The sequence below is a fragment of the Anolis sagrei genome, chromosome 6 (assembly GCF_037176765.1).
Source record: "Anolis sagrei isolate rAnoSag1 chromosome 6, rAnoSag1.mat, whole genome shotgun sequence".
Taxonomy (NCBI): domain Eukaryota; kingdom Metazoa; phylum Chordata; class Lepidosauria; order Squamata; family Dactyloidae; genus Anolis; species Anolis sagrei.
In genome coordinates, this window is record NC_090026.1 from 77,878,607 (window position 1) to 77,905,841 (window position 27,235).

The 27,235-nt window shown below is 37.8% G+C and overlaps 1 protein-coding gene across 1 annotated transcript in view; it reads right to left on the reverse strand.

The window, feature by feature from the left end:
• The window catches only part of SACM1L (SAC1 like phosphatidylinositide phosphatase), a 41,030-nt gene that overhangs the window by 6,260 nt on the left and 7,535 nt on the right, over window positions 1-27,235 (reverse strand). Inside the window, exons 2-18 of the mRNA XM_060781788.2 lie at window positions 20,650-20,747; window positions 19,559-19,633; window positions 18,695-18,822; window positions 17,828-17,977; window positions 17,110-17,169; window positions 12,614-12,647; window positions 11,639-11,740; window positions 10,167-10,252; window positions 9,912-9,998; window positions 8,307-8,375; window positions 8,125-8,204; window positions 6,130-6,228; window positions 4,041-4,179; window positions 3,738-3,807; window positions 3,577-3,649; window positions 2,940-3,033; window positions 596-688 (exon numbers count right to left, since the gene is read on the reverse strand). Of these exons, the coding sequence (XP_060637771.2) occupies window positions 596-688; window positions 2,940-3,033; window positions 3,577-3,649; window positions 3,738-3,807; window positions 4,041-4,179; window positions 6,130-6,228; window positions 8,125-8,204; window positions 8,307-8,375; window positions 9,912-9,998; window positions 10,167-10,252; window positions 11,639-11,740; window positions 12,614-12,647; window positions 17,110-17,169; window positions 17,828-17,977; window positions 18,695-18,822; window positions 19,559-19,633; window positions 20,650-20,747 (1,537 nt within the window). The remainder of the gene's footprint in view (window positions 1-595; window positions 689-2,939; window positions 3,034-3,576; window positions 3,650-3,737; window positions 3,808-4,040; window positions 4,180-6,129; window positions 6,229-8,124; window positions 8,205-8,306; window positions 8,376-9,911; window positions 9,999-10,166; window positions 10,253-11,638; window positions 11,741-12,613; window positions 12,648-17,109; window positions 17,170-17,827; window positions 17,978-18,694; window positions 18,823-19,558; window positions 19,634-20,649; window positions 20,748-27,235) is intronic.

Sequence of the window (27,235 nt, forward strand, 5' to 3'; positions counted from 1 at the left end):
ATCATCCTATTCTTGTGGCATCCAAACCAACACTGTATACCTGCCTAGAGCTCTCCACTATCCTTGCTTTATTCAAGCAAACAAGCCAAGAAATTGCTATAACTCCTTGATACGTGTAAATAGGGACCTGTGCTTAATGGTTTTCGACTTAAACCTCTGAATCCTGACATCTTTAGAAGCCATTGCCCACAATTTGAAATCTTAATATAATAAGAAGCTGTATTTAACAATTACTTCCTGTCTTGCCCATTCAGAAAAACCATACCAAAACAAAAAACAACCAATGCAGCTGTAGTTTGTGAATATTCTGGTTATTAAGCCAGGATATGCAAATCATAATCAATCGAAGACTTGGAAGTAGCACATGTCTCCTACCATATACCATCTTTAACTCCTTGCAAGAAGGGTGGGCTACAAATCTGACAGACCTTGGCCATCCTCTTTCTTAACGCACAACCGTTACATCCTGAAGTTCTACTTTTTTACAAAACTCATTTTGAGCTTTACCTATATGAATGTGAAAGACATTTGAGCTCAACACTTTGATCAATTAGGTTTTTTCAAAAATTATTTTTAAAGGTCACAAAATCCTTACAGCCAAGAATTTCCAGTCCTTCTGTACATGGAGAGGACTGAGGGAATTTACTTCATCCACTGCATAGTTTCCAAGAAACAGATCTATAGCATCCTGTAAAATAAGCCAGAGGTAAACAGTTTAAAATTAATCTCATGTTATCCTACAAAAAGTAAGTCCCTTGGTTCCTCCCAAAGCTATCCTCTGGTGCTTGCCTATACTCTGTAGTTGCTTAGTATAGCAAGTTGTAACATGTTCCGGTAGCTTTTCTGCCCTCTGTGTTTTCTCTCCACTAAGTGCAAGGTGACTCCAATAAGAGGATTTTCACTTTATGAAAAACTGTCCATCAGCTACCTGAAGCCCTTAGATGGCTGGCTTCAGATGTGCAAAATTCAGGCCCCGCTCTTAACTGACTCACTTTCACCACAAATTAGCTGGCCTACTTCTGCAGTTCTGAAAAACAAAACTAAATGATCTCTTCACTGAATCCCTGAAGATCTCTGGAGTTATAGATGCAAATGAGTCACTGCCTCAACAAATCTTTCCATTCCCTTCTGACTTCTTCCCTAACTTTCCATTTTAGTGTTGCTTTACTCTCCTTTCACTATGCTTCTCCCAATGCTTTCAGTGTTTAAATTCTTCATATGGATTTCCTCCCTACAGAATGCTGCCTGTCATCTGCCTCCCAGGAAGATTTGTTTAGGGAGGGAGGTTGCCCTTGCCTCCCTTCCTGGCTGAGAGACTAAGAGCTGCCTACGGTCATTCAGTGGGTTTATATCATGAAGTGGAGATTCAAACCCTTGTCCCCAGAGTCCTGGTCCTAAGTTCAAATCACTGCACCACATGGTAGGTGCAGGAGGGGAAGTGATTTCAGGAGCAGACCGATGGACTTGGGGGCACAGTTCTATAGTGGTTCCAGTGCTTCGTGGATGGGCAAACTCCAAACCCATGGCCATTGGTCCATGGGTTCTCTCAGAGTTCAGTTTTGTCCCCCATGCTATTTAACATCTACACAAAAGTATTGGGAGAAGTTGTCCAGAGTTTTGGAGTTGGGTGTCACCAGTGTGTTGATGACACTCTTCTTTCCATCCAATACCAAGGAAGCTATTCCTGAATGAAACAATAGTTTGCTAGCAGTACTGTACTAGACGAGTTCAAACAAATTGGAATGCAATCCAGATAAGATCAGGCAAAAGGCAGATCAGGGACTAGGTATTCAGCCTTGTCCCTGAAATCAGAGATTAGCAGCCTCAGCAATGCTTCTTGACTCAGATCTGACTCTGGATGCCAAAGTTTCAGCTGTGGCGAGAACTGCATGTGCACAGCTTAGATTGATGTGCTACCTGCACTTGCTCCTTGATGCATCAGAACAGGCTATAGGGATTACCATGGGGCTACCTTTGGAAACTGTTCAGAAACAGATCCAAAGTGCTGTAGCTAGGTGTGTGGCTGGGACAGGTTATGGGGCATTTAATCCACTTGCTGAATCAATTTCACTGGCTGCCAATCGGTGTCACATTCCCCTATATGAACCTGTTTAAGCCCTAAGATCTGCAGGGGAGGACAAGAAAGAGCCTTTTTAGTGGCTGCTCCAAAGTTGTGGGACTCTCTTCCCTGGAAGTTCTGGTTGTCCCTCACTCTGCTGTTTTTATGTAAGGAGGTAAAGACCTTTTAATTTAGGGAGCCATTTGGTCTTCAATTTGTCACAATAGATAAAAACATTGATGGGGAGGAGGTGTATAGTCTTTTCATTTTAGTATTTTTAGCATAGCATCTGGTGAAAGGCAAGACCCCTCCCTCCAGTACCCACCCCAAATCCATCAGTTACTGTGTCATATCCTGCATGTCCTTCACCTCATTTTTAAACATCTTTTAAATACTGTTTTTAACTTTGTTTAATATCTAAGTCTAATTTAGTTTTATATTGAATGGTATTCTAAACTGTTGTATGCTGCCTTGAATCCCAAGCTGGAATATAAATTAAGTGAGTAATTAAATAAAATGAGTATTTTAAATAGCTCAAAACTGTATGCCACCTTAAGGTTTTATCATATAAGACAAGATATAACTAACTGAATCGACAAGATCACAATAGATTCCTATGCACTGGTTTGTCATGTTGCACATTCCTCCCCTTGAAAACCCCCTTAATCTGGAAACTATTTTTGAACTACACTAGTTTAGTTCTCTCTGCACTTCTATGATCACTTTTTTTCTTCTTTACTGGAAGCCCTTGGCCTGACTGGTTTTGCCCAGTACACTACGAAACCATTGGATACAATGACCCCACACCTTTTCACAAAATAGATGGTTGTAGTCACATGAAAACAACAACAGTAAAACACAAAGGGCGGGAATTTCTCACCTGTCTAAATCCATCAGAAAAATTGTTTTTGTAGTAACGAATTAATGAGTTCCAGCCATCCATAAGTAGACCCCATTGAGTTCTCTTTCCAGTTCTGGTTGGGAAAAAACAAGAACAGACTTTCAGTAATATAGAAACAGTGAATTCCAAGAAGAACATTAGAGACAGTTAGTACTTGAGGTTTGCCAGCAGGTGATCTGTAACAGAGCTACTTCTAAGGCATCTATTTGATCATGTTGTAGAATAAGGATGTATGCAATTGAGTAGGCATCCTCAAACAGTGGCCTTCCAGCAGTTTGGGCCTATAACTCCCAGAAGCCCTAACGAGCTTATTCAATTGTCAGGAATTCTGGGAGTTGAAGGCCCAAACAGCTGGAATGCTGCAGTCACTGTACCTGCATTTTCAACTATCTGTATCTGAAAAAAATATGTCAATTATAAGAATTTTCTAGACTTTATAGGTAATTATATAAAATACATCTGCAGGAGTTACCACACAATCTTATTGGAGGACCTAGTACATTCCTTGATAGGATATTTCTCCAGGAATTTGTCACTAAGAATGTATCCCCTGCAGATATAACGGTAATACTGTATCAATAACATTTATTTTATGAAAGAGTGCTTCGAAACCTACCGTGTGTAGTCTGTCTTTAAGGCACCCGTTCCAGCATATTGTTTGGCACAAGCATTTGCATTGTCAGCCCATGCTATGAAAAAAGAACATTTTTTTTTTAAAAAGGGATAACGTGAAGGGGCACACAGGCAAAGATGTATGGACTGGAACAAAAAACATACCATTTTTGTAAAGTTTCTCAAACTCTGCTTGTTCTTCAAGTCTCTGGCCAACATGTAAAACTCCTAATCTCTGTAATGACAAAGGTGTCACTATTTACAACTTCTTCAGAATTCTGCTGAATTTCTACTACTATTCTAATTACAGATAGATTAGAACACTTTCCAAATTTCAAGCATATTACCTCCAAGAATGATACACCTACTATACTAAGAAGTCAGTAGTGTCATTGGATTTTTAGGTTTGTGCAAGAGGAGCAACATAACTTTACACAAAGGTGCTTCAAGGAAGACAGAAATCTCCACCTGTAGCTGTGCTTGGAGAGAGCGGCGTGCTAAAAGGCTCTGAATCACATTTGTGCGGTCCAGGCAATCCATACAATTACTACGGAATATTCCTTCTTGCTGCGTCACCACCTTCCCATCCGAATCAACTAGAAAATAGCTGAAATATATAATGGAACTTGTATAAGAATTCACAAAAGCACTCTGATTTATTTTGTTGGGAGATTAACAGAATTGATGCATCAGAACACGGAAATCTTTCTAATTGTTACAGGAACAATTTACCCACCCTGAAACAATTTCCCTTGGTTTTAGAATACCCTATACAGGCTTCACTGAAGCCGTTACTGAAAGTTAAGTAGGGTTTTTTCCCCCCACGTCAGGAGTGACTTAAGAAACTGCAAGTCATTTCTGGCGTGAGGCTTCACTCATGTCCCCATATGGGGAGCTGGGGCTGACAGAGGGAGCTCAACCTGCTCTCCCCAGATTCGAACTCCTGCTGGCACAAGGGTTTAGCCCACTGTGCCACCAGAGGCTCCAATTAGGTAGGTTGGAAACATGTTTGGTAATGGAGGCTGAAATAGCCTAACTATTAAAATCTTCTTTCTTAAAATAACTGTCAATACACTTTCAATATACCCATATTTCATTGTATAATAGTTACACCCCCATTTTGGGGGGTGACAAAATTGGTATTTTGGTGTTCCTTGCATAATAGCCTCAGAGCAATTTGAGGCTGATTCCCCTTACTTCCTTACTTACTTGCAAGACAGTTTAAAAACTTCAAGATGGAGTTCTTTGAAGCTCTGTTCTTTCTTGCTTTGAGGCAAGGCAGTTTTTAAAAACCTGAAACACTTATCTCTGGAACTTGGATCTTCCCTCATTCCCCCAAAGAGCTCCATTTCAGATTTTGTAAGCTGCCTTACCTTTGGAGAAAGGGGGAAGGAAGGAGGAATCTTCCTTCCTCTGTCTCCAAACCAAGGCAGTTTCAAACAAACAAAGAAAACAAACAAACAAACAAACAGAAATGGAGCTATTTGTTTGAGGATGAATCATCCTTCCTTCTCCTTCTATTTCAGAGATAAGGCAGTTTATTTAAAAAAAAAAAACAACCCCCCTCCCCCTGCCAAACAAACTGAAAACGGAGAATCAAAAGCAGGTTTATTTTCATTGCATAATAGTTGCACCCCTTTTCGATTAAAAATGGCATTAAAAAGTCCAATAATTATACAATGAAATATGCTATTTAATGCTAATTGAAAAGGTCAACAGGAAAATAACCTCCATGGTACATACTAACCAAGTTGAAAATCAAAGATTTGAGAACTGTTTGATAGAGGACACACAGAATTGTGGATTAAAGTACAAAACTGCAATGCATATTCACAAGGTCTGACTGAAATAATCCTGGTTAACTAATGATCAGAGACTGTAATGGGAGAAATACTAATTAAAGTCAAGTGAGGGTAGTCCAAACTGGCTTTATACCAGCCTGCAGTGCATTTAGAAAGGGTTTTCTTAAAATTCAAGTCTTAACTCATTTTTAAAACCTCTGTTTATAACAGGCACATTGTTATAAATAGGCACATTGCCTGAGAACTGCTCCCTATCTAAGAGATATGACAGTTTGTTAAAACAACAATGTAACTGAATTTCCTGTTGATTAGATTTTGAGCATTCAGTGATTCCCAAGAAATTGAAATGATACAAAATGTGTTAGATCACCACTGAGTTGTAAATGTAAACACTGTGAACTACTGTATAGTTATGGAGTCAACACAAAAGCATAAACAACATGCCATGATGCCAATTCATATCAAGATTGGCATCATGGTACGCTGTGAAACTGAAAGAGATCCTTGGACTTCTGGTCAAACTCAATCAGAAATGAAGTTCACTGATTTGAACAGAAGTTCACTTCAAATAAAAGGATTTGGATTACAGCCCAGATTACTAACGGTTTGCACCACTGTATTCCAAAGTTACTAAAGGAATGACATTTTCCTTTAGTAACATTTTATTGTTATGTTGGCTGTGTACAATCTAATTATTATGGAACTTCTACTAACCACAACCAAATGCCTGCACACTTCAGTTGCATATATATTACCCAAATTCATCTTGTTGTTCAGCTAGACGATCCAATAAAATCTGGAGCCGATCCCACCGCATATGACTGCATTCTTTATGGAAATCAAAGGCTATATATCTGGACAAAGAAAGTACACAAGGGTAAGAGACTATTTAATGTCTATCTGACAGCCAGGGATTATATTATGGGGGTAACAGGAAGCACTCTTGTTTGAATGTGTTGCAGCAGGAAAGTAAATGTCCCAGCCAATTTATTAAACAGCAGAAAACTTACTAAGAATATTGTATCAATCAATGCAAAAAAACTTTTTTTGATAGAACAGTCTACTCTAGCAGGAGAGATATAAGGGCAAGAAAGATCAACAAAGTTTTGACAGGAGGAAACATTTCTGAACTTTTAAGATATATGTCTTGGTACATAGTGTCTAACAACAACAAAAAAGTCAATGTTGCCTGCTTCAAAATATATCACATTCTGCATGTTGGCTTCTTAACCAGCAAGATGCCTTGCTCTCAGTCCCACCTCCTTCGCAGGGATGAGAGACAGTGCCTTCTCAGTGGTGGCCTCTCAACTGTGGAACTCCCTTCCTAGTGGTGTGAGATCCGCCCCCTTCCTCCTGACATTTAGAAAACAAGTAAAATCCTGGCATTGGGACCAGGTGTCTGAGACTAGCTACAATGCAATAGACAGCTGGAAATTAATGTGACTGCAACTGGAATGGCTCATGGACTATAATTACGGGCTATGTGGTTGTTTTAATTGCTGTTTTACATCCTATTTTAATTGTATTCCTATGTGATTGTTTTATGTGTAATGATTTTTTTTTGTCGTGCCAGGAGCGACTTGAGAAACTGCAAGTCTGGTGTGAGAGAATTGGCCGTCTGCAAGGACGTCGCCCAGGGGATGCCCGGATGTTTTGATGTTTTATCATCCTTGTGAGAGGCTTCTCTCATGTCCCCGCATGAGGAACTGGAGCTGATAGAGGAAGCTCATCCGCGCTCTCCCCGGATTTGAACCTGTGACCTGTCGGTCTTCAGTCCTGCCGGCACAAGGGTTTAACTCACTGCACCACCGGGGACTCCTTGTGTAATGATTAATGTTTAATGTATTTATAATTTGTTATGTTTATGTTTTGATGTGGCATCGAATTGTATCAAGTTGTAAGCTGCTCTGAATATCCCCTCAAGGTTAAGATAGGGTGGGATAGAAATACGGTAAATAAATGATAGCAGAAGCAGTATGATATAAGCCCTTTCACGATATACAATTATAGTGCTACAATTCCACTTTAACAGACTGTATTCAATCCTACTTGGTCCTGGGACTGGCAATGTAGGGAGAGGCATTTAGAATTATCAATCATCACCCCACCCAAGGCCCATGATTTCATGTGATGTCACCATGACAGTTAAAGCAAAATACTGTTATGATTGTGTGTGCAAGTGTGTGTGTGTGAAAGGAATTTGTATCTGGTATGGACCCAGGTCTAGGAGAGATGCTTTAATTGTGTCTCCTGCACCATAAAGTGGAGAGTCAGCTTCACTTTACTGCATTTTCTCAACATCACTATAGACCAGTGCTTCTCAACCTTGGGTCCCCAGATGTTTTTGGCTTACAACGCCCAGAAATCCCAGCCAGTTTACCAGCTATTAGGATTTCTGGGAATTGTAGGCCAAAAACATCTGGGGACCCCAGGTTGAGAACCACTGCTATAGACACTTCCATGTCTCTATGTCCTGCCTTAGAATATAACGCGTGTACAAGTTAGTTTCAATGAAATAAAATTAAATTTCCCATGGAGGAAAAAGAATTGATGGGCAAAAATTCGCATTTTGTGAAATCTTTAAAGAAAGCTATTTTATTTAACGTCTTACACAAAATCTGTGAAATTGGGGAAGTGTATTAGCATCACTATGTCCACACAGAACCTATCTATTCAGCTTTTATATGCAGATACTCTACTAAAACAACCAGTTCTTCCAACAATAAGGAAATATTTCAGATAGGATATACCTGACCATTCCATTTCCCAAGCTGTTTACCATTTGTGAAAATGTTTGTTCAAGAGGCTTTTCTGAGCCCTTCTGGTTAACCTGCAAAGGAGAACCAATAAAAAAATTACATAACAGTAATTATAATTTTTAGTCACATGAAAAGACCTTGAAATTGGATTTATAATTAAATAAATACCTTACCAGGTTAACTATCATTTGTTTTCCATAGCTAATAATCTGAGAATCAAAGTGTCTTTGGAAGCCATCCATCTGAAAGAGAACATGATGCAGATATTAATTTGAAATAGTTACCAAAATTACACATTATGCAAGAATCCTTGAAAGGGCAAATATGGAGCCTCAGCACTAAGCAAACATGTGACAGAGAACTATTAGAATGAATTCATTGTGCATTTCTAGTTGTGTTAAATCAAATTTCAAAACATTATTTATGACTACAGCAGATGCCTGGACAAAAAAACAGACAAAACATTCACTCCAGTTAGATTCTGAAACTAGCCCAAAGTTTCATCAAGCCTCTCTGGCTGCCAACATTTTATATTTTCTTTCCCTCAATTATGTCTGTTTGTCCTGATTCTTTTGATGCCATTGACTCTGTTTTGCCTTGTGGCAGAAAGAAGAGAATTGAGCCAGGGATGTGGAGTGGGAAGAGAGAAAGAGAGAAATTGTTAGTTTGCTAGTTCCGGCAATGAACACATTACTATCCAGTGTGTTCACTGTCGGAACCAATAGGGTCATGTTATTACAAAACAGTCCAGTTATGTTGGTGCCTTTCAATGGGAACAAAGGATATCTGCTGCTCATGATAATCAATCTTACAAATGAAAAAAAAAAAAAGCTTGGCCAGCCACTGCCTTGTGGAGCTGCTGAGCTAATGCTCATAAAGTGGCTCACTTCTAAATATTTTTCCTGAACTGGTACACACCAAGGCTATAAACTCATATCTTCCCAAGAAAATTGCTTCCCACCTCACATATTTGCTAAACTTGAACCAAATAGGAAATACTTCTGTTTGGAGTAGAGTAAAGTTAAAAGTTTCCCCTTGGCATTAAGTTTAGTCGGGGTGTGTGTGTATGTGTGTGCTCATTTTCATTTCTAAGTCAACGAGCCAGCGTTGTCCACAGACACCTCCAAGGTCATGTGGCCGGCATGACTGCATGGAGTGCTGTTACCTTTCCACTGAAGCGGTACCTATTGATCTACTCAAATTTGCATATTTTTGAACTGCTAGGTTGGCAGAAGCTGGGGCTAACAGATGGAGCTCACCCTGCTCCTTGGATTCGAACCACCGACCTTTCAGTCAGCAAGTTCAATAGCTCAGCAGTTAAACCTGCTGCACCATCGGGAGCTCCAAACTTGAACCAAATAGGAAACACGACAGTTTGGAGTAGATCAGTAAAAATTAAGGTTCTTACTCACAGAAGAACAAAGCAACATCTTCATCTTAGTACTTTTGGAAATATTAGGGAAATTAGTGGTGTTCATTAAATTACACTGCAACTACTGAGTAAGTCTTTATATAAGAGCGAGTCTGGGAATAAGGCTGTAAATAGCAGGGTTTTAATACCCTTTGAGTCACTTATTGCAATGTAAAGATAATGAGCCTCTCTTGTATTGTTAAATGGAATTGCTACTACAATCGCATCAAGCCTTGTTTTCAAACATTTGTGTTAAGTTCAAGGATGCCCAGCTATACTCATCTTAAGGGCTAATGCACCTATATTTTGACTTTACAGTAAAATTCTCCTACAGAACAGCATTAAAAAGGTAATACTAAAAACATACATGATTTACTGTTTTGCTGATCTGTGGCTTTGGTTTGTATTTGAGGTTTGGTCTCTGTGACCAGAAAAAGGGAATTGATCCACGCGTCTGGAAAACAAACACAACAACAAAGAATGAAACATTCAACAACATTGTTATTGTAACCTCTCAATGCTACTTTTTTTAAAAAAAAAGATCAGAATTAAGAGAGATGGGGCAAGAACTAATTCCATAAACAAGACAAGGTATTTAGCAGAATATAGCAGAAAAACATACTTGGACAAAAGACGCTTTGCTCCCATTGTAATGTACAATTTGTTCCGTTTCTACAAAATTAGCTGCATGTCCTTCAGAATCAATACCTGTGAGAGAGTAAGAAATTCAAACTTGTAATTAAACACAGCACAAACCCTGCTTATCACTTCAAAGCCTACTCTACTTAGAGATAAAATAAGTATGCCATTTTGGCTAAGTTAACTGGGGAAATATATATCACAGCATGGCCTAAAAATGGAACACTGAGTCCTGAAGAGACAGAAGATGACCTATATTGTGTTTGCCAATTCCTAGAACAGCCTACTTCTGCCATAAGATGCAGCCTCTCTGTAAGTGTTAAGGATAGAAAGTCTTTCTCTGCTTATCTGTGTATTTCAGGGGAAACTGCAGAGGCCTCTGGATTGTGACTAACTTCTAATAGATATGAAGAGACCACGTTTGACAACCATGAGATTTTAAAGAAAAAAGTCTGGAGTCTTGTTCAAGCAAAACAAAGGGTACTATAAGTGTCTGGATTACATCTAGTAGTAGGAAGTCAGACTACAACAGCAGCTTTATACATCATGGATCATTTTTTTAAAAAAAAATTACATTGGTATTCTGCTTTCTTTCATTTCTCCAGACAGCACTGTAAATTGGGAAAGACTGAAGTATGACGTCATTTAGCGTGAATGAATAATTACTTGAGATTGTACTCTCCCATGTCAAAATGAAAGCCACTGTTTCACAGTCGTTAATAAGACTTAATGAATATGACAATAATACTCTTAATCACAGTACATTATCCTAAAAGCACAGATTCCATATTATATTTTAAACTAAGCAGAAAGAGCCCTTGGATGGGAATACTTGAATGTGAAATAGCCAGGTGCCATAGGTTAAATTTCAGAAGAAGGAGCTTGCAAAACGATCAGGGACATCTAATCCCCTCTCACCAAAAGATTGCTCCAGGCACTAACAAGCCACACCAAACAACTGCCAGGCCATCAAATGCTAATCAAGGTAGTCATTTGAAACATTCACACCTAGCTCCAACAGACAAGAGTTCTTTGTCCCACCCTGGTCATCCCACAGATATATAAACCCATTTTCCTAGTTCCAACAGACCTCAACACCTCTGAAGATGCTTGCCATAGATGCAGGTGAAACCTCAGGAGAGAATGCCTCTAGAACATGGCCATATAGCCCGAAAAAAATCTACAACAACCCAACTTGCAAAACTATTTAAGGTTATTCCTCACCTAAGAAAACTCTATGAAATTCAGAAGGTTGCCGTATGACACATGCATGCATGCACACACAAAACATCTGGCATTTGGTTTAAAGCAATTGAACACATGGAGACACTACAAGTACCAGAGAAGTCTCCCAAGTGTAATTTATATCAGAATGTGGCAAAACAGTACAGCAGCTCAGCTGTCATTAAGAAAACATAATAAACTTTTTATCAAGTAGCTGTACATCTGTCTTACCTCTCACATAGTAGCGCACACCAGCTCTGAAACAACTTCTTCGAGAAATAAGAATCCAATCAAAGTATTTCCCATTAATGGAACAGGAGTGCATAATGATAACTAATGCACAGCAATGTGTTAAGGAATATAAACGTAAATTTAAAATAACATTAATTTAAAGAAGTAGTGAAACATCAAGTATCAATACACTGTATCATGAGTACGGGGAGCACACCTTCTATATTTTATGCCGCTTAATTTTTATTAATTTTATTAATTTTATTAATGAGATCTAGTCATTTTAATGAGTCCACACAAGCCTAGAAAAAAGTGCTTTGAAAAGAAAAAAAAGAAAAAAAAGAAAAAAAGTGATGCTTTTTTCATCAAGCAACGAAAACCCAGCAAAACAAGAGAACTGTGCTCACAAATATTGTCCCTAGAATGTGGCTACTGTCTCTTAGATAAAATAAGACCTTCCTTTTTCAGATTAGCAACTAGGTTACTGAAACTGAATTCAAAACAAAGACCATATTATGTTCACACATAAACTCTTTTATAAAGAATATTATCAGAGATGGATATGGACAAATATTAGGTTCTGCTAATATTGAGACATTTCAAATAGATTAATAATAGTCATGAATGTGAAGAAGGTGAGCCCAAATACAACATTTTTCAGATCTATTACTTTAAATTAGAATAAAATTAGAACCATGCACAGTTCTTCTTATAAAATATATATTATAGTGAGGGGCTTTTGACAAAATTATGAGCACTGTTTCTGGATCACAAAACTAACATGATGGCCTTTTGGAACTGAAAACTGAATGGTAATAAAATATTTCACAGAGAACCTAAGCTCAAAGTCTTAATTTAAGATTTATCTTGCTATGTACAAGCTGTCCAGGTACTTACCTCCACAATGTGCCATTTTACAAAACCTCTAAACATTAAGCAAATCGTGTTCCTCTGTCGGAAACAAGAAAAGGATACATCCATGCATAACTGGAATAGCAAACCTATGGAGCTGAAAGACACAATTAGGCAGTCTTAGTATTTAAGAACCCTGCCTAGTGTCCAAACAATAAAGATATGAATGAAAATATTTATACAACGGAAAACTAAACAGAAATGTGGAATTTGCAAAAAGGGCTATACAGGCAGTCCCCGAATTACAAACATCTGACTTGCAAATAACTCATAGTTAAGAATGGGGGTGAGACAACACAAAGTGAGATAAATTTACCCCTTGGATGGGAAACGCATTCCTGAAAGCATTATCATGGGAAAAAAGTATCTCCACTGAAGCTTTATTACCAATCCTTGTTTCCACAGCAAGCCAAATTTTTAAAATCCAATTATCACAGTGACAGAAAGTGAGATGAAATCTTCTGAACAGGAGCCCAGACAGCAAAGCAAACACCACAGGGGTGTTAACTATTCCCTATGCCATCCACAGCTCTCTCTATATCTGAGGCTACACTTTAAACTGTACCTGTTGTGACTTACAAACACATTCAACTTAAGAATAAACCTACTGAATCTATCTTGTTCATAACTTGGGGATTGCCTCTCTCTCTCTCTCTCTCTCTATATATATATATATATACATACACACACTTTCCACACTTATGCACTTAATGATGTCTCCTTATGCCATACAAACTGCTAATGACACACCGGGCTGCAGCGTTCTGGGATTCATATATGCATTATTTCCAGTAATCATTACAACAACCATGTAATGCAGCTATTGCATCTCCCATTCTGCAGAAGTCAGAGAAAATACAGAATGAGTGCCACTTTCCCAGACTCCCACCAGAGATAAGACATCACACACAAATTCAGGCTAAAGACATGGCTGATATGACAGTTGATTGCTATGGGGATGCTCTTAGCTAACTGAATTTTAGCTGAGCTAAATTTTAATATTGTTGTTTATATTCAATGTGTTAGATTATATCTTGATTATGTTGAATTTCAATAGGCAATACCCATATGCCAAATGTTCTATGCAGTGCTTTTACATTTTTTTTATTGTTGCACTTTTGCATAATTTTTTTTGGTATGCGAATAATCTATAGTCTAGGAATTAATAAATTCACAAAGCTAAGCAGATGGCACCACAACAAGGAGTGGAGAGACACAAGTAGCAAAACCAAACACTACCGAAGACATAAACCCATTTTACAGAAGGAGAACTGTCTATAGGAGACATTTTGTTCCAAGTTCAAAAACAAACTGTCAGAATTTAAAGAAGTCTCATTTCAGCAAGCTGTCTAAGGTGCATTTGCAAATGAAGCACAAAAGAAAAAGATAAATTCCTAACACAGTGAATTAACACATATCTAAAAACATACTAAGAATGATCAGACTAGTGTTAATACACCAAGAATGCCAAAATTCAAATATTAAAATACTGTACCACAGCAAAAAGTGCACTGCTGTACTAAAATACATTGGACAAATACATGGAAAAAAGACCTAAGTGGCAATCCTCAACTTAAGAAGTATGAAAGTATAAAAACTAAAATAAATGTAAATACCAAATGTATCTCAATATAGTGTTGCATTATTTTATAATACATTTAAGGGGTCTCTGCAAAAACATACATCACTAAAAAAGGTGATTTCAGTTGGAAGCTTTTCCCTTTTGCATTGTATTTTAATATTCTTTCTTAGTGTATTTTCGTAATAACCCTTATATGAAATGCTTGGGACCAAAAGTATTTTGAATATGTAAAAAAGATTTTAAATTTTTTCATATGCATAATGAGATATTTTGGAGATGGAACTCAAGTCTAAAGACTAAACTCATTTATATGTGATATACACCTTATACACATAGCCTGAAAATAAATTTTATACATAAATGTTGTGTATAAAACAAAGTTTGTGCACATTGATCCCCCAGAAAGCAATGGTGTCACGATCTTGGCTAGCCATGTGGATGATTTCAGAGTATTTCGAATTTACGGACAAGAAATAATCAACCTGTATTAAAATCAGTCTATTAAGGATGTCAATTGATATCACCATTTACTATTTTCTAATAATTAATTTGGAACTTATAAGGCACACATTATATATATAGTTCTATTTTCAACTAATGATTGTGCTGCTTGCATTTTTTTAACTGAGGTGAAATTAATATTAAGAGATTTCTACTTTCTCACTCTACCTTTTACGTTGTGTTACACTAGTTCTTGATTTTAAAAAAAGGCTTCATCTTATCAATTTTATTATTTTTAATGGGTAGAATGAGCCAGGGCCTTCCCAGCTCACACCACACTACAGAGGTGAAGAACATTTTCTCATACCTCTTAAGATCAAAATATGAGTGATAACAATTGGATTCTGCAATAAGTACTTGTGAGAAATGCACATCTGTATCTTATCAACAAAAGTATTGTAGGATTTTAACCTATAATGAACATATAGGCAGAAGCAGAGTGCTGCCTTTATCAGCAGTTTAAAAAACATTATGAGGTTATGGGAATTGATATGGGGAAGTCTCGAGGTGGTTAGCTAACTTGAGAAGACCAAGACTCAGCCAGGAAACACTGTGTGTTGCATGCATAATTAAAGGACTCTTCTTAACAAGCTCAAGATGTCAGATTAATGGATTTGTTTCACACAAAGAAGAAGATGGCCAATACAAACTTAAATTTTGAGCTGGTGATTTTCAAAGCAACAAATTAGGATTGGAAAGGTGCTTACTAAGCATTGACACCACCTGTAAAAGGGTATTTCCTGGGCTTGAACAAGTCCGGTCATGGGGCAAAAACAATGTGAAATCACCCTGACAATCCCTACTGGATCAAAGCATTTTACAGAAACACTGATACAGTAAATTTTGAAAAAAACTGGGGAGAAAGGCTCAAGTGGAGGATGTCGTCTTCTAAAGTCCAGTAAGGACCTCCAACCCCTACTTTAAAGGGTCTACTACACCCTTTCAATCCATAACTCCTGTAAGAAGAATGCAATTTTCTCTGTTGTAACATGCTAAGTCCAATATCTGGATCAATTATTTTCCTCCTTGAAGTCGTATCTAAAAATTTTAAAAGATTCCAGTTTTTTATGCTATCAACTTACATGTGTTCCAGGGTCATTGCTACATTACCATAACTTGCATTCTCTCTTTCATAGAATTCTCACAGGTCTCAGAACTCACACATCAACCAAGCTGTCAGTGATGACGAGTCTGTCATCTTCATACGTTGATTCTGCACTTTCATAATTAAAGATGTCAATTTGTCCATATTCATGATATCAATTTTTTCTTCTTTCTGTGGTCTTTCTGTTTTCTCTTCAGATCATATAAATGTTTCACCTTTTACTAAATAGTCTTTTAAGGTGACCCCAAAAGTAAACATCCTTTGGGATTTTTTTAAATCCATAAAATAATAACTACTTAATGCTTAAGCTTTGCTGAACCTTGTAGAGGTTCAGCAAAGGTTCTACAAGGTTCAGCAAAGCTTAAGCATTAAGTAGTTATTATTTTATGGATTTAAAAAAATCCCAAAGGATGTTTACTTTTGGGGTCACCTTAAAAGACTATTTAGTAAAAGGTGAAACATTTATATGATCTGAAGAGAAAACAGAAAGACCACAGAAAGAAGAAAAAATTGATATCATGAATATGGACAAATTGACATCTTTAATTATGAAAGTGCAGAATCAACGTATGAAGATGACAGACTCGTCATCACTGACAGCTTGGTTGAAAGAAAATAAAGTGAAATTACTAATTTAACTAAACTGCATTGATACATAGAAAGAAAGGAACTGCTGCTGAAGAGGCGAAGATAATACTGAAGTGAGAACAAAGGCAATACAATACAACTTTACCCTTTGCAAAGAAGAATGGAAGAAACTACCCCCTTTCCCCCTCTGTCTTCCCTCCCCCTTTTTCTTTCCTTTCCCCCTCCTTTACCTCACTCCCATTCCTACCCCCCACCCCTCCTACCCCCACCCCTCCTACCCCCACCCCTCCTACCCCCCACCCCTCCTACCCCCTCCTTCTATAAATATTCATATTTCTAGACCTACCCTCTTTTTTTTACCCTTTTTACCATTTTTTAATCTTTGTATGCTTTAAAAACCCTTAATAAATCAAAAGACTATTTAGAATCTACTCTGAGAAACTTCTGTTTCATTTCTCCTGTAGTTTGACAGTTCCTGTTTCAGAACTCTTCTAATGCATCGTTTGAGCATCTTGAAACTTCTCCAGTTTCTTCTGCCAATTTCACTGCGGGCTCCTTAGCTTTTGTCATTCAATATTTCCACCAGTCTGCTCTAACAATAGCTTTAACTACATGTAACCCACTTTTACAAGCATTTACAAAAGCTAGACTGTTGCTACAATTCTTGGTTCAAGTTAAATGAGGTCACTGTTGCTATACAAAAAATCAAAAACATTTACAATAAGAAAAGTTAACATAGCAATGATATTTTTTGAGACGGGAAGAAAAATGTATGTACATTACCTCAGGCTGAGCAGCAAATTCTCTAAGAAGATGACCATTCCATACAAAGCGTGGATCTGCCTGTAATAAATTTAAATTACAGAACACATTGTAAAGGAGTGTTTTGCTTTCAAACAATGGTATTGTTTAATTGTATTTCGATTTTTTTTTCATGTCTGGAGCAACCTGAGAAATTGCAAGTCGCTTCTGGTGTGAGAGAATTGGCCGTTTGCAAGGATGTTGCCCAGGGATGCTCGGATGTTTTACCATCCTGTGGGAGGTCTCTCATATCCCTGCATGGGAACCTGGAACTGACACATGGAAGCTCACCCTGCTCCCTAGATTCAAACCTCCAACCTTTCAATCAGAGGTGGATCCAATGAAATAATGGGATTTAGTCATAACTAACTGAAATCTCCTAACTGCAGTGAGATTATTCTATTTTTTATTGTTAGTCTGGACTCAATGTAAAGCTCTTCTGAAGTATGACAGGTAGACATTTCTCTTCCACTTCCACTTCAAAAGTGCTATGAAACACATTGATCACAAATAGGAAATCTCTCAGTAAGTCAGTCAGTGATTCACAAAGCTAACTCCAGAAAAATCAGAATCATAGCTACTCTACCATGATACTACATAATTTTTAATGTTAAGATAGCATGCAATTATGACCAACTATAAATAAACATTCCCTGTCTTTTATAAAAACTATAGAGAAGCTTGGGATAGACATCCTTACCCTCTCAAGCAAGCTCATTTCTTGAAACTCTGGACTCGTATTGGCCAACCGTTGTAGGGTGTGCGTTAAATCATATGTTGTAGAAAAATAAAATCCATCCACGCTCAGTACATGGCTAATCATTGCTAAAAAGATTTTATTATCCTGCAACTGTTAGAAGGAAAATATTGTTATTTGCCATTCTTCCTGTCACATTCTTTAGTCAAATTGAAAATGCTATATAATATCTAATAAAGACTCAATGCAGCGAGGTTTAAGGCTTTTCTTTACTTGGCAGGGACATCTTAACAATGTTAAGGTTGCGATATAGGCTGTACCTTCAATACATAAACATAACTACTTAGCAGAGGACAAGGATAGGTATCATAATAATCTATCCCCTCTTTATGATAACTACATTTTCATTTCAAACTGCTGTTATTTAATTCCCCTCTCCTTCAAAAAAAGAAGAAAAATCCAGAAAAGCAACAAATATAGAGTCATTTCAAAATTATGGTCGGGATACATGGGACCAATGGAAGGCAGCTAGTAATTTTCATCTACATATAAAAGGTGTGTGATCTGCCCATCTTCTTTTACAACTCTGTCCTTTTGAACTGCACTGAATTCTGTTCTGGAAAGTTTCCCAATTTTCAGCAACAGCTTTCTAGGGGCCATGGTCAATTAGAGTGGTGTCTCCATCGAGAAAACTAGGCTATGTGCTAATTGCTGAATTTGTAAGAATTGAAAACAGTATTTCAATTATTGTGTTATTCAACAAGCTTCAATAACATGAATAAAGATACCCACTGCCATTTCATCTCAAATGTACTCCAAGAGATTGCTGAAATGGTCAAAATAATTTCATTATATCAAACACATTCCTACCTGAATATCAGTTAAATGTAATATTGTCTTTTTGTAAGAGAGGATATCAAAGTCGGTTGCTTTCCAGACTACATGATTGAAGAATTCACCTACTTTTCTCTTTTTTGTTATTACGATAAGATATGTGCCTGTAAAACGGGAAGAAAAGAAGTCAGCTACACCGTTTTCTTCTACCTCTCCATTTATCTTCTAATTCATAACACAAACAAGCCGAAGTGGGAAGGAGCACTGTATTCAAAATCTCTTTTTCGATAATGTATATATTGTGCTGGTCATCCTGAGGGCTGGATCCCAAAGGATGGCTAATGCCCAATTTCATGAGCTTATTCACAAAGTATGTTTCTACCATTCCAGAAGGCTACAGATGGGGAAATGCAAGCATGACTGCTCAGGCTTTCATATCACAAAAATTTTCAGAGCCAAGAGAAAGGTCATTGCATAGTCCTTCAACGTTATGTGATATTTATATGCTAGACAGTTTTGAAGACAACAGGGGAGAGCACTAAAATCGTCAATATACAGCCTGCTCCCAGAAATAATGTCGTCACAGTGATCATACTGAATGTATAAGCTGGTTCTTACCACAGGATTTCCAACTGTCTACATCCAAGTTACATCTTTACTACTGAAGTAGAAACCTTCATGTAGGTATACAATTGGAACTCAATTTTTCCTCCCCCCTTTCACTAGTGAAGTGCCTCCCAACCTTTGGTCCTCCAGTTGTTTTGGACTTCAACTCCCAGAAATCCCAATCAGTTTACCAGCTGTTAGGAATTATAGGAGCTGGAGTTCAAAATACCTGGAAGATCAAGGATCAATTTATATAACAACAATTTTATTTCATTTCTCCAGAATGCCTCATACCTGCCACAAGACGGATTGTTCCTAGAATACCATATATTTGCCTGGTAACTGCTGAAGGTGGAATATCTTTCTTAACTGGAAAGGAAAAACAGCACAAACTCAACATTAATCAGTGATTGTCAACGAGACTGCGAGGGGGAGCTTCCACCCCTCCACTCTATCTAATCTTTGGGAGCTGAACCAAGGTAAATATAAAAGTAACCAACATTTCTAGCTATATCTGGTTTTGTTTTTCTTTACTTGGGACTAAATTTTCACCCACCAACCCAAGTTTGATGGAGATGGGGGAGGGGGGGGGGTGACGGGACAATAAAGCCCAACCACTGTGTTTTGCTGAAATTTTACAAAAATATGAGTGATATTTTTTTACACCAAATAAACACTGGAGCAGTCCAAGGATTTGGAGGCGAAAAACCCATTATTTAGTCTGAATTGGAATACACACATTTGAAAAGAGATATATCGATGTATCTATCTATCTATCTATCTATCTATCTATCTATCTATCTCCAATTTGGGTTTTCAAAACATGCAGGTAAATAAAAAAACCTTAATAATTGTTAACAGAGGAGAAGAGTGTTAAAATGTTACATCAAAGTTGATTCTTCAGATTCTCTCCAAACTAATAATTTATTATGGCATAAACTTTTGAAGTCTGTGGAAACGTATTTAGTAATACATTTATTAGTTTTCAAGATGCCATAATAAGACTCCTTGTTTTAATTTTTTAAATTATGTCAGAAGCAAATTGAGAATATACTGAAAGCTGCTTCTGGTGTGAGTGAATTGGCTGTTTGCAAGGACGTTGCCCAGGGGATGCCTGGATGTGTTACCATCCTGTGGGAGGCTTCTCTCATGTGCGCCATGGGAAGCTGGGTCTGACAGATGGGAACTCACCCCATCTCATGGATTCAAACTGCTGACCTTCAGGTCAGTAATCCAGCAGACACTAAAGTAAGTGAGAATAATGGATAGACTGCAATGGAAATGCTATAAAAATGTGTTTGATTGTGATGACAATTTTATTTTGTATCTTAGAGCAAAGAAACATGTCATATTAAGCAGATATCAAAGTGACAATGAAGAGATACCTGTGAGAGTAATCTCTGTGGATACTCTGTCAATGGCAAGTACATCATTTGCTCCATCATCGCAAGCTTCCGCATAAAACTTCTCCGGTGTTATGTGCCTATGGTAAAAAAAAAAATGATAGATCATCACCAGATGGGCAGACAGTCTATGATTCTCAAAATAGTGCTACCATTAGTAGACATTAGAAATAATACTATACTGCCATATCATAAGACAGTGAATAACAAAAGGAATTAAAGCATATTCTATGTAAAAGAAAAGACATTCTTGGTAACCATCACAGATTATTTTCTCATATTTGATCATTTTGATATATCTTGAAAGCAAGATCAAAAATTTAAACAAAAAGCACTTCTTAAAAGACATTTGTCTTACAAAGTCAAGAACAATTTTCTTACAATTCTTTCATTTTGCTCTTCTATACCTCTTGATCCATCCCTTAGGCTCATGCCATAGCTATAGTTCAAATATAATTCCAGCCACTGAATTCAAAGACTACTGTGTTAATCTGGATCAGTATGCAAAAGGCTCTTGCAGGACCTTTGAGACTAACTGAGAGAAAGAAGTTGGTAGGATAAGCTTTCATAGACTTGAGTTTACTTCATTATATGCATTCCTAGTAAATACAAATCTATTAGGAAGACCAATGGACCAATGTCAGCATTCTGGAAGAAGCAAAAACCACCAGCATTGAAGAAATGATCCATTGTCATTAACTTGGACTGGACATGTCCAAATGCCCAATCACTGTCTCCCAAAACAGTTACTTTATTTTCATCTTAAGAATGGAAAATAGAACATTGGTGGACAGCAAAGGAGATTTAAAGACGGCTTTAAAGCTAACCTAATAAAATGTGGAATAACACGGAGAACTGAGAATCCCTGGCCCTCAAGTGTTCTAACTGTAGATCAGCTGTTACTAACAGTGTTGTGGATTTTGAAGAGTCACAAATAGAGGGCAAAAGTTTGAAACGTGCCAAATGCAAACCCTTATAATGGACGCCTTTTATCTGGAAATCTATGTTCTCACTGCAAAAGACCATGCAGATCCAGAATAAGTTTCTACAGTCACTTACAGACTCATCGCCAAGACTCTGCCCTTGGAAGGCAATCAAACTCAGCGACTGCCTATAGATACGGACCTAGGACCTTTACAGCTAAGAGTAAGCCAGTTGCAGATGGGAATAGCAATAGAAAACAAAATCAATTGTTTCCTACACATCCTATAACACTAGTTAACACACCAGCCTCATGAGGGCTCTCTTGCTTGGTTTACCAAATTTCCTTTCTGGCTTCCAGCCAGTGGAGCACCTAGTGGCGCAGCGGGTTAAACAGCTGAGTGGCTGAACTTGCTGACCGAAAGGTTGGTGGTTTGAATCCATGGAGCAGGGTGAGCTCCCACTGTTAGCCCCAGCTTCTGCCAACATAGCAGTTTGAAAACATGCAAATGTGATTAGATCTTTAGCTACCGCTCTGGCAGGAAGGTAATGGCGCTCCATGCTAGCGAGATGACCTTGGTGGTATCTACGGACAATGCCGGCTCTTTGACTTAGAGCACCACCACCACCCCAGAGCCAGACACAACTAGGACAAAAAGGCCATAGAATCCTAGATTTGGAAGAGACCCCAAGAGCCATTTAACCCAACTATTTGCAGGAATAGGGTTAGGGTTCTTTTTTCCAGCTAGTATCACACTACATTTCAACAATTCTCTCCACCATAAAGTCACTCACCTTGACTTTAGGCAAAATCTTTCAATGACTATTGATAAAACTAAACTTGTCACCTAATTACTATACTGACAAGTTATGCATTCTATTGTTATTCACATAAAACTTGCTTATTCATAGATATGCATTTCTGTTCCTAGACACTTTCTGTATATGATAAAGTTGACTTAAGCTGGTGATATCAACTTCTTCCTCAGTTAGTCCAATATGCTGTATTTTGTATTCAGCCACTAAGTTCACTTGGTGTCCTTAGGAAAACCATCATGAAGCAGAAATATATTTTTAAATATTTTAAAATTTAAGAGACATTTTTAGTGCTTACTTTGAACAAATGGTCACTCTGCTCAGAATAAAATGCATTGATGTCACTGAACTGCATTACTGAAGACAGATGTTAAAAGCAAGTGTTGTGAGATCAAGTAACAGGATATCATTTCTACAGTCCACATTCAAGCTTTTAGGATTTCACTCTCCACATATATCCCATGGGAATTTTTAAAATCTTATTGTTTAATAAACTGAGATACTTCATTTCTCATAAATCAGTTATATAAAGACTACTACTCTTCTTCTCTGAGAGTGAAATCCTAAAAGCTTGAATGTGAAGAAGAACATACTTCTGGGATCTTCAGACAATTTCTTCCACTGTGTGGACAGAAGTCCCACTGCAAAAGTCAAGAGGTGCCACAAAACAATACTGACGGGGTGATTAAGGCAGGGTTGAGTTACATCGTTTATCAACTGACAAATAGGTAAGATATTAAACTGAGATTTTAAAGGATGCAGAAGAATAGGAAAATATTCAAGATGCAGGAATATGAACAAAAAATATTTTTTTCAAAATTGACTCTTCAGCTATCTATCAAGCAAGTTCTACATGGTTCTTCTGAAAAGATGTAGAACCATTCATGATTGATTCTCCATGCACATCTCTCAGTCTTAGTTAAATATGTCTATCTCTATTGGAAAAAAAAAGCCTGGTGCTTGAGGCATTTTCAGGCAAATACGCAACCTGTTTGGCATTTTGCCTCAGTGTCTGATTGACAGATCTGTACTGATCGACAGATGTAGTACAGATCAAATAAATAAACATGCAGTCCAGTCTGTATGTCAGATGGATATGAATTTAGGGATGGGAAAGTGCTCCTCAAAGGCCACACACAGACTCCCAAGGTCCTGAATAGGATCCCTCTAACAAGTTTTTTAAAAATCAAATAACCCCTTGAAATTTTAGCTCTTGCTGAGTTGGTCTGCTACGTCTTCCCTCGTTTTTTAAGGCCCAAGGAATAATTTTCAAAACCTACACTGACTTTTTGTTTTATTTTCTGGTTTGAAAAAAGGCCACTCCTGAGGCTGAAGCAGCTTGGATACGATTAAGGTGACAACAAAAGTGACAAATTTCCTGTCATCATGCACAGAATAAAAATAATTAAAAAATGGTGCAAGGCACAGTAGGGGAGGCAGTCCTTAGAGTAGTGAGTGGATAATTGCCCGAGCCTGATTTAGACTTTTAAAGAGATTTCAACAAGGAAAATGCTTTACAATCCAGCTCTTACCCTTACTAGAGCGGCAAAGGGTCTCATTGCTCTGTCAAGACTAATCAATTTATTGTGTGGGTTATGTCTGACCACTTGTTCAGACAGGCATATATCACCTGAGAGCAAAAAGGATTTTAAAGGAAAGCATATGCAGTTCAAGCTGACCTGTCCTTGTACCCTCCTTCGCCATTTCCTCTAGAGTTGTTATCCAACTTGCTTGGCATAGAAGACAACCATGTTTCCCTAGGGGCACTGGGACACCGAATGCCCTACAATGTTTACTTCTTTAGAGTTATAAAGCAAAATGTCTGGTAATCTGAAAACCATGTTTTGCAAGGGCTCGCAGATACTCAAAACAGGAATCCTTCAGTCAATCACTGAAATATATCATACACTAGAAGCATCCTTTTTCCAGTTAATACATAGCTTCACAGCACATTCCGTGACCAAAGGGTGGAAAAATGTCCTTCTGGCTATACTGGACTGGCTGAACTTGGGATGGTTAACGTAAGAATGAGACAAGATTCATGCAGTTTTATCACTCTAATAATTTCCTAGTTTGAAAAAGATCTGCACAGGTATGGAAAAAGGTGAGGACAACCAAAATGCCTGCAAATGTAGTAAAATGGTCAGTAGCATCTACTCTCCAAGAGAGCTACAGGCCATTTGAGGGGCAATATTCTCATCCACATTTGGTGATGAGGTGGAGGAAATCCTATCCACCTCCCCACCTCCTAACAACTCCCCCCCCCTTTTTTTTTTTTACATTGCCTTTACCCTGCAAAGATTTTTGCCTCCAAGAGTTAGAACAAACGCTTTTGATTTGCCATTGGCTTTCTCCCTTTTGTCTCTTGTTATATATTAAGCAAGACTTTCAGATTCTCCAATGAGAGATTTGTTTTTCCATCTGCCAGCCTTCAATTATTTGCCTACCTGCCTGGGCTTAAGGAGCAATATAAGAAAAGCAAGCAGCGTTGCCTGGTTTGGGAGACTGATAAAGAGATCTGGCTAGTTCCATGTTCTCCCGAGCAACTAATTACTTAGGAACTCTAGAATTTCCTCCCTGCCTAGAAATCGTAACATTGAGAAGTAATGGCTGAAACCTATTATTTATTTATTTATTTCGGTTGCTTCTACCCCGCCCTTCTCACCCCGGAGGGGACTCAGGGCGGCTTACAAAAGCAAGGCACAATTCGATGCCCACATCACCTAACAACAAAAACAATAACATGGGCTCATGTCTAATCCTTCACCACTCCCAGTAAGAAAAAAACAGCCTAAAATTTCCCCCACTAGCTCATCCTAATAAAGCAGCTGTGCTCAAACAAGTTTTATGACATGTGCCTTACAAATACTCACACAATTGTTCTTTATTCAGAATATAAATATTTGTTGCTCAAAATAGTGATGAGCATATTCTTGATTGATCACAACACTGAAAATTTCTAGTAATATGTAAAACTGAATCACATTTGCAATGATTTCATATAATGGGCTTTATATATCAAATAGAAAGATGGCAAGGCAGCATAACACTTGCAACCATTAATGCTCTCTTGGGATTTAACTATGTCTGACTCTCCCCCAGAAGTGCGTTACTCTTCCCCCCTGATTATGGAGAAAGATATTATGGGCTGACTCTTTGATGCTCTAATGGAACCTAAAGATAGCATCTGCATTCAGTCTCATTTAAAAATCCGTTTAGCCCGCACTGTGACAACCTTGGTTTCAGTAATATGCACATATCCTTCAAGAATCCTCAATCCTCTTCAATGCCAACTACCACATACTATTGGGAAAAGAACCCCAAGAAGGCACATCCTGTGCTGGACAAATCTATCTTCAAACTGCTCTTTAAAAACATCAGGAGAGAATGCCGCTAGAACATGACCATATAGCCCGAAAAAACCTACAACAACCCAGTGATTCCGGCCATGAAAGCATTCGACAATACATTGCTCTTAAAAGTGTGCGAAAGGAGAAAAAGAACACAAAGGCCAGATTAAAGCAAGTCTGAGAAACCATTCTGGAATATGGACAATTCCAATAACCTGCCAGGATTCTATTATATTCCTGTGTTCGGCAGGTTACCTCACTTAAAAGTGTAATAATATTCGAATACATATTCCCTATTAATGTATCTAATTTAAAACAAAAAAGAAAAGTAGTCACAGTTCACATTGAAAGATGAAAAATGTTCCCACACTCAATACCTGCAACTACATTAAGGTCTAAACATTAATTAAATCTTACATTTCTAAAATAAATATCCATATGTGGAGTGTAACCTAAATCATAAGATAGAAAAAGAACAAGCAGAAGTTCCCTAGCCCTGCAGGAACCTTCCACATTTAAATTGTGCTTGCATCCAAATGGTAAAAAGCTCTCTGCTGAACTGCTGTTCCTGTGTAACTTCAAGACATTTAGGATTTATGGAAACCTTAAACGGCTATCATGGGGTTTCATGCAAGAGGAAATTTGGCTTTGCATTCCTCTGAGGCTGAGAGAGCATGATTTGCTCAAGGACACTCAGTGGGTTTCATTGTCCAAGAGGGGATTCGAACCCTCATCTCCAGAATCATAGTCCAGTGCTCAAAGTGTTACAGCACATTGGCTCTCTAAATAGGCTGGCAAGAATACATTTTCAGCAGGAGCAATAGAAGACAACTTGCAGGTGGTCTGTGGGTTACTCTTATATACGTTAAAGAGTGAACAAGGCAAGCATATCTCTCTGCCTTATTTTTTTTATCAAACAGAAAGAAGGTAATGCAGCAAGCCTGCCCATAAATCCAGCTTTTACTGGTCTTAGAAGTGATGCTTCAAAACTATGTCTGAATTCTACTAAATAGTCCAAATTGAAGTAAACCAACTGAATCAGCTGTTGAACAGTACATCATCACATGTGTAAATCTCATTGATTAAGGGGTTCTACTTCAGTTTGTACTAAAATAGGATTATACTCAAAGATAACTGGGATCATATTAATTTTGAAACTGCACATCACATATGAAGTGGTCTCTTTTGAACCTGGAATCTCAAGGTATTATACAATATGCAGAGTTGCGTACAAACTTGAAAAGATGAGAGATTAGGAAACACACACATGGGGCCTGATATGATCATTTCTGAATCCCACCAGAAAGGGTGAAATTGACAGACAAATTCTATGAAAATGTGCTAAAGGCACATGCAAGAATAAGCCCCAAAGTTTCCCCCTACTACATGACTTTTAGTAACGTGTTGCTGCTTCACAGGTTGTACTTCCTTGAATGCAAATTGTTCACAAGAATACGAGAAAGAGAAAAGAACCACCCCCT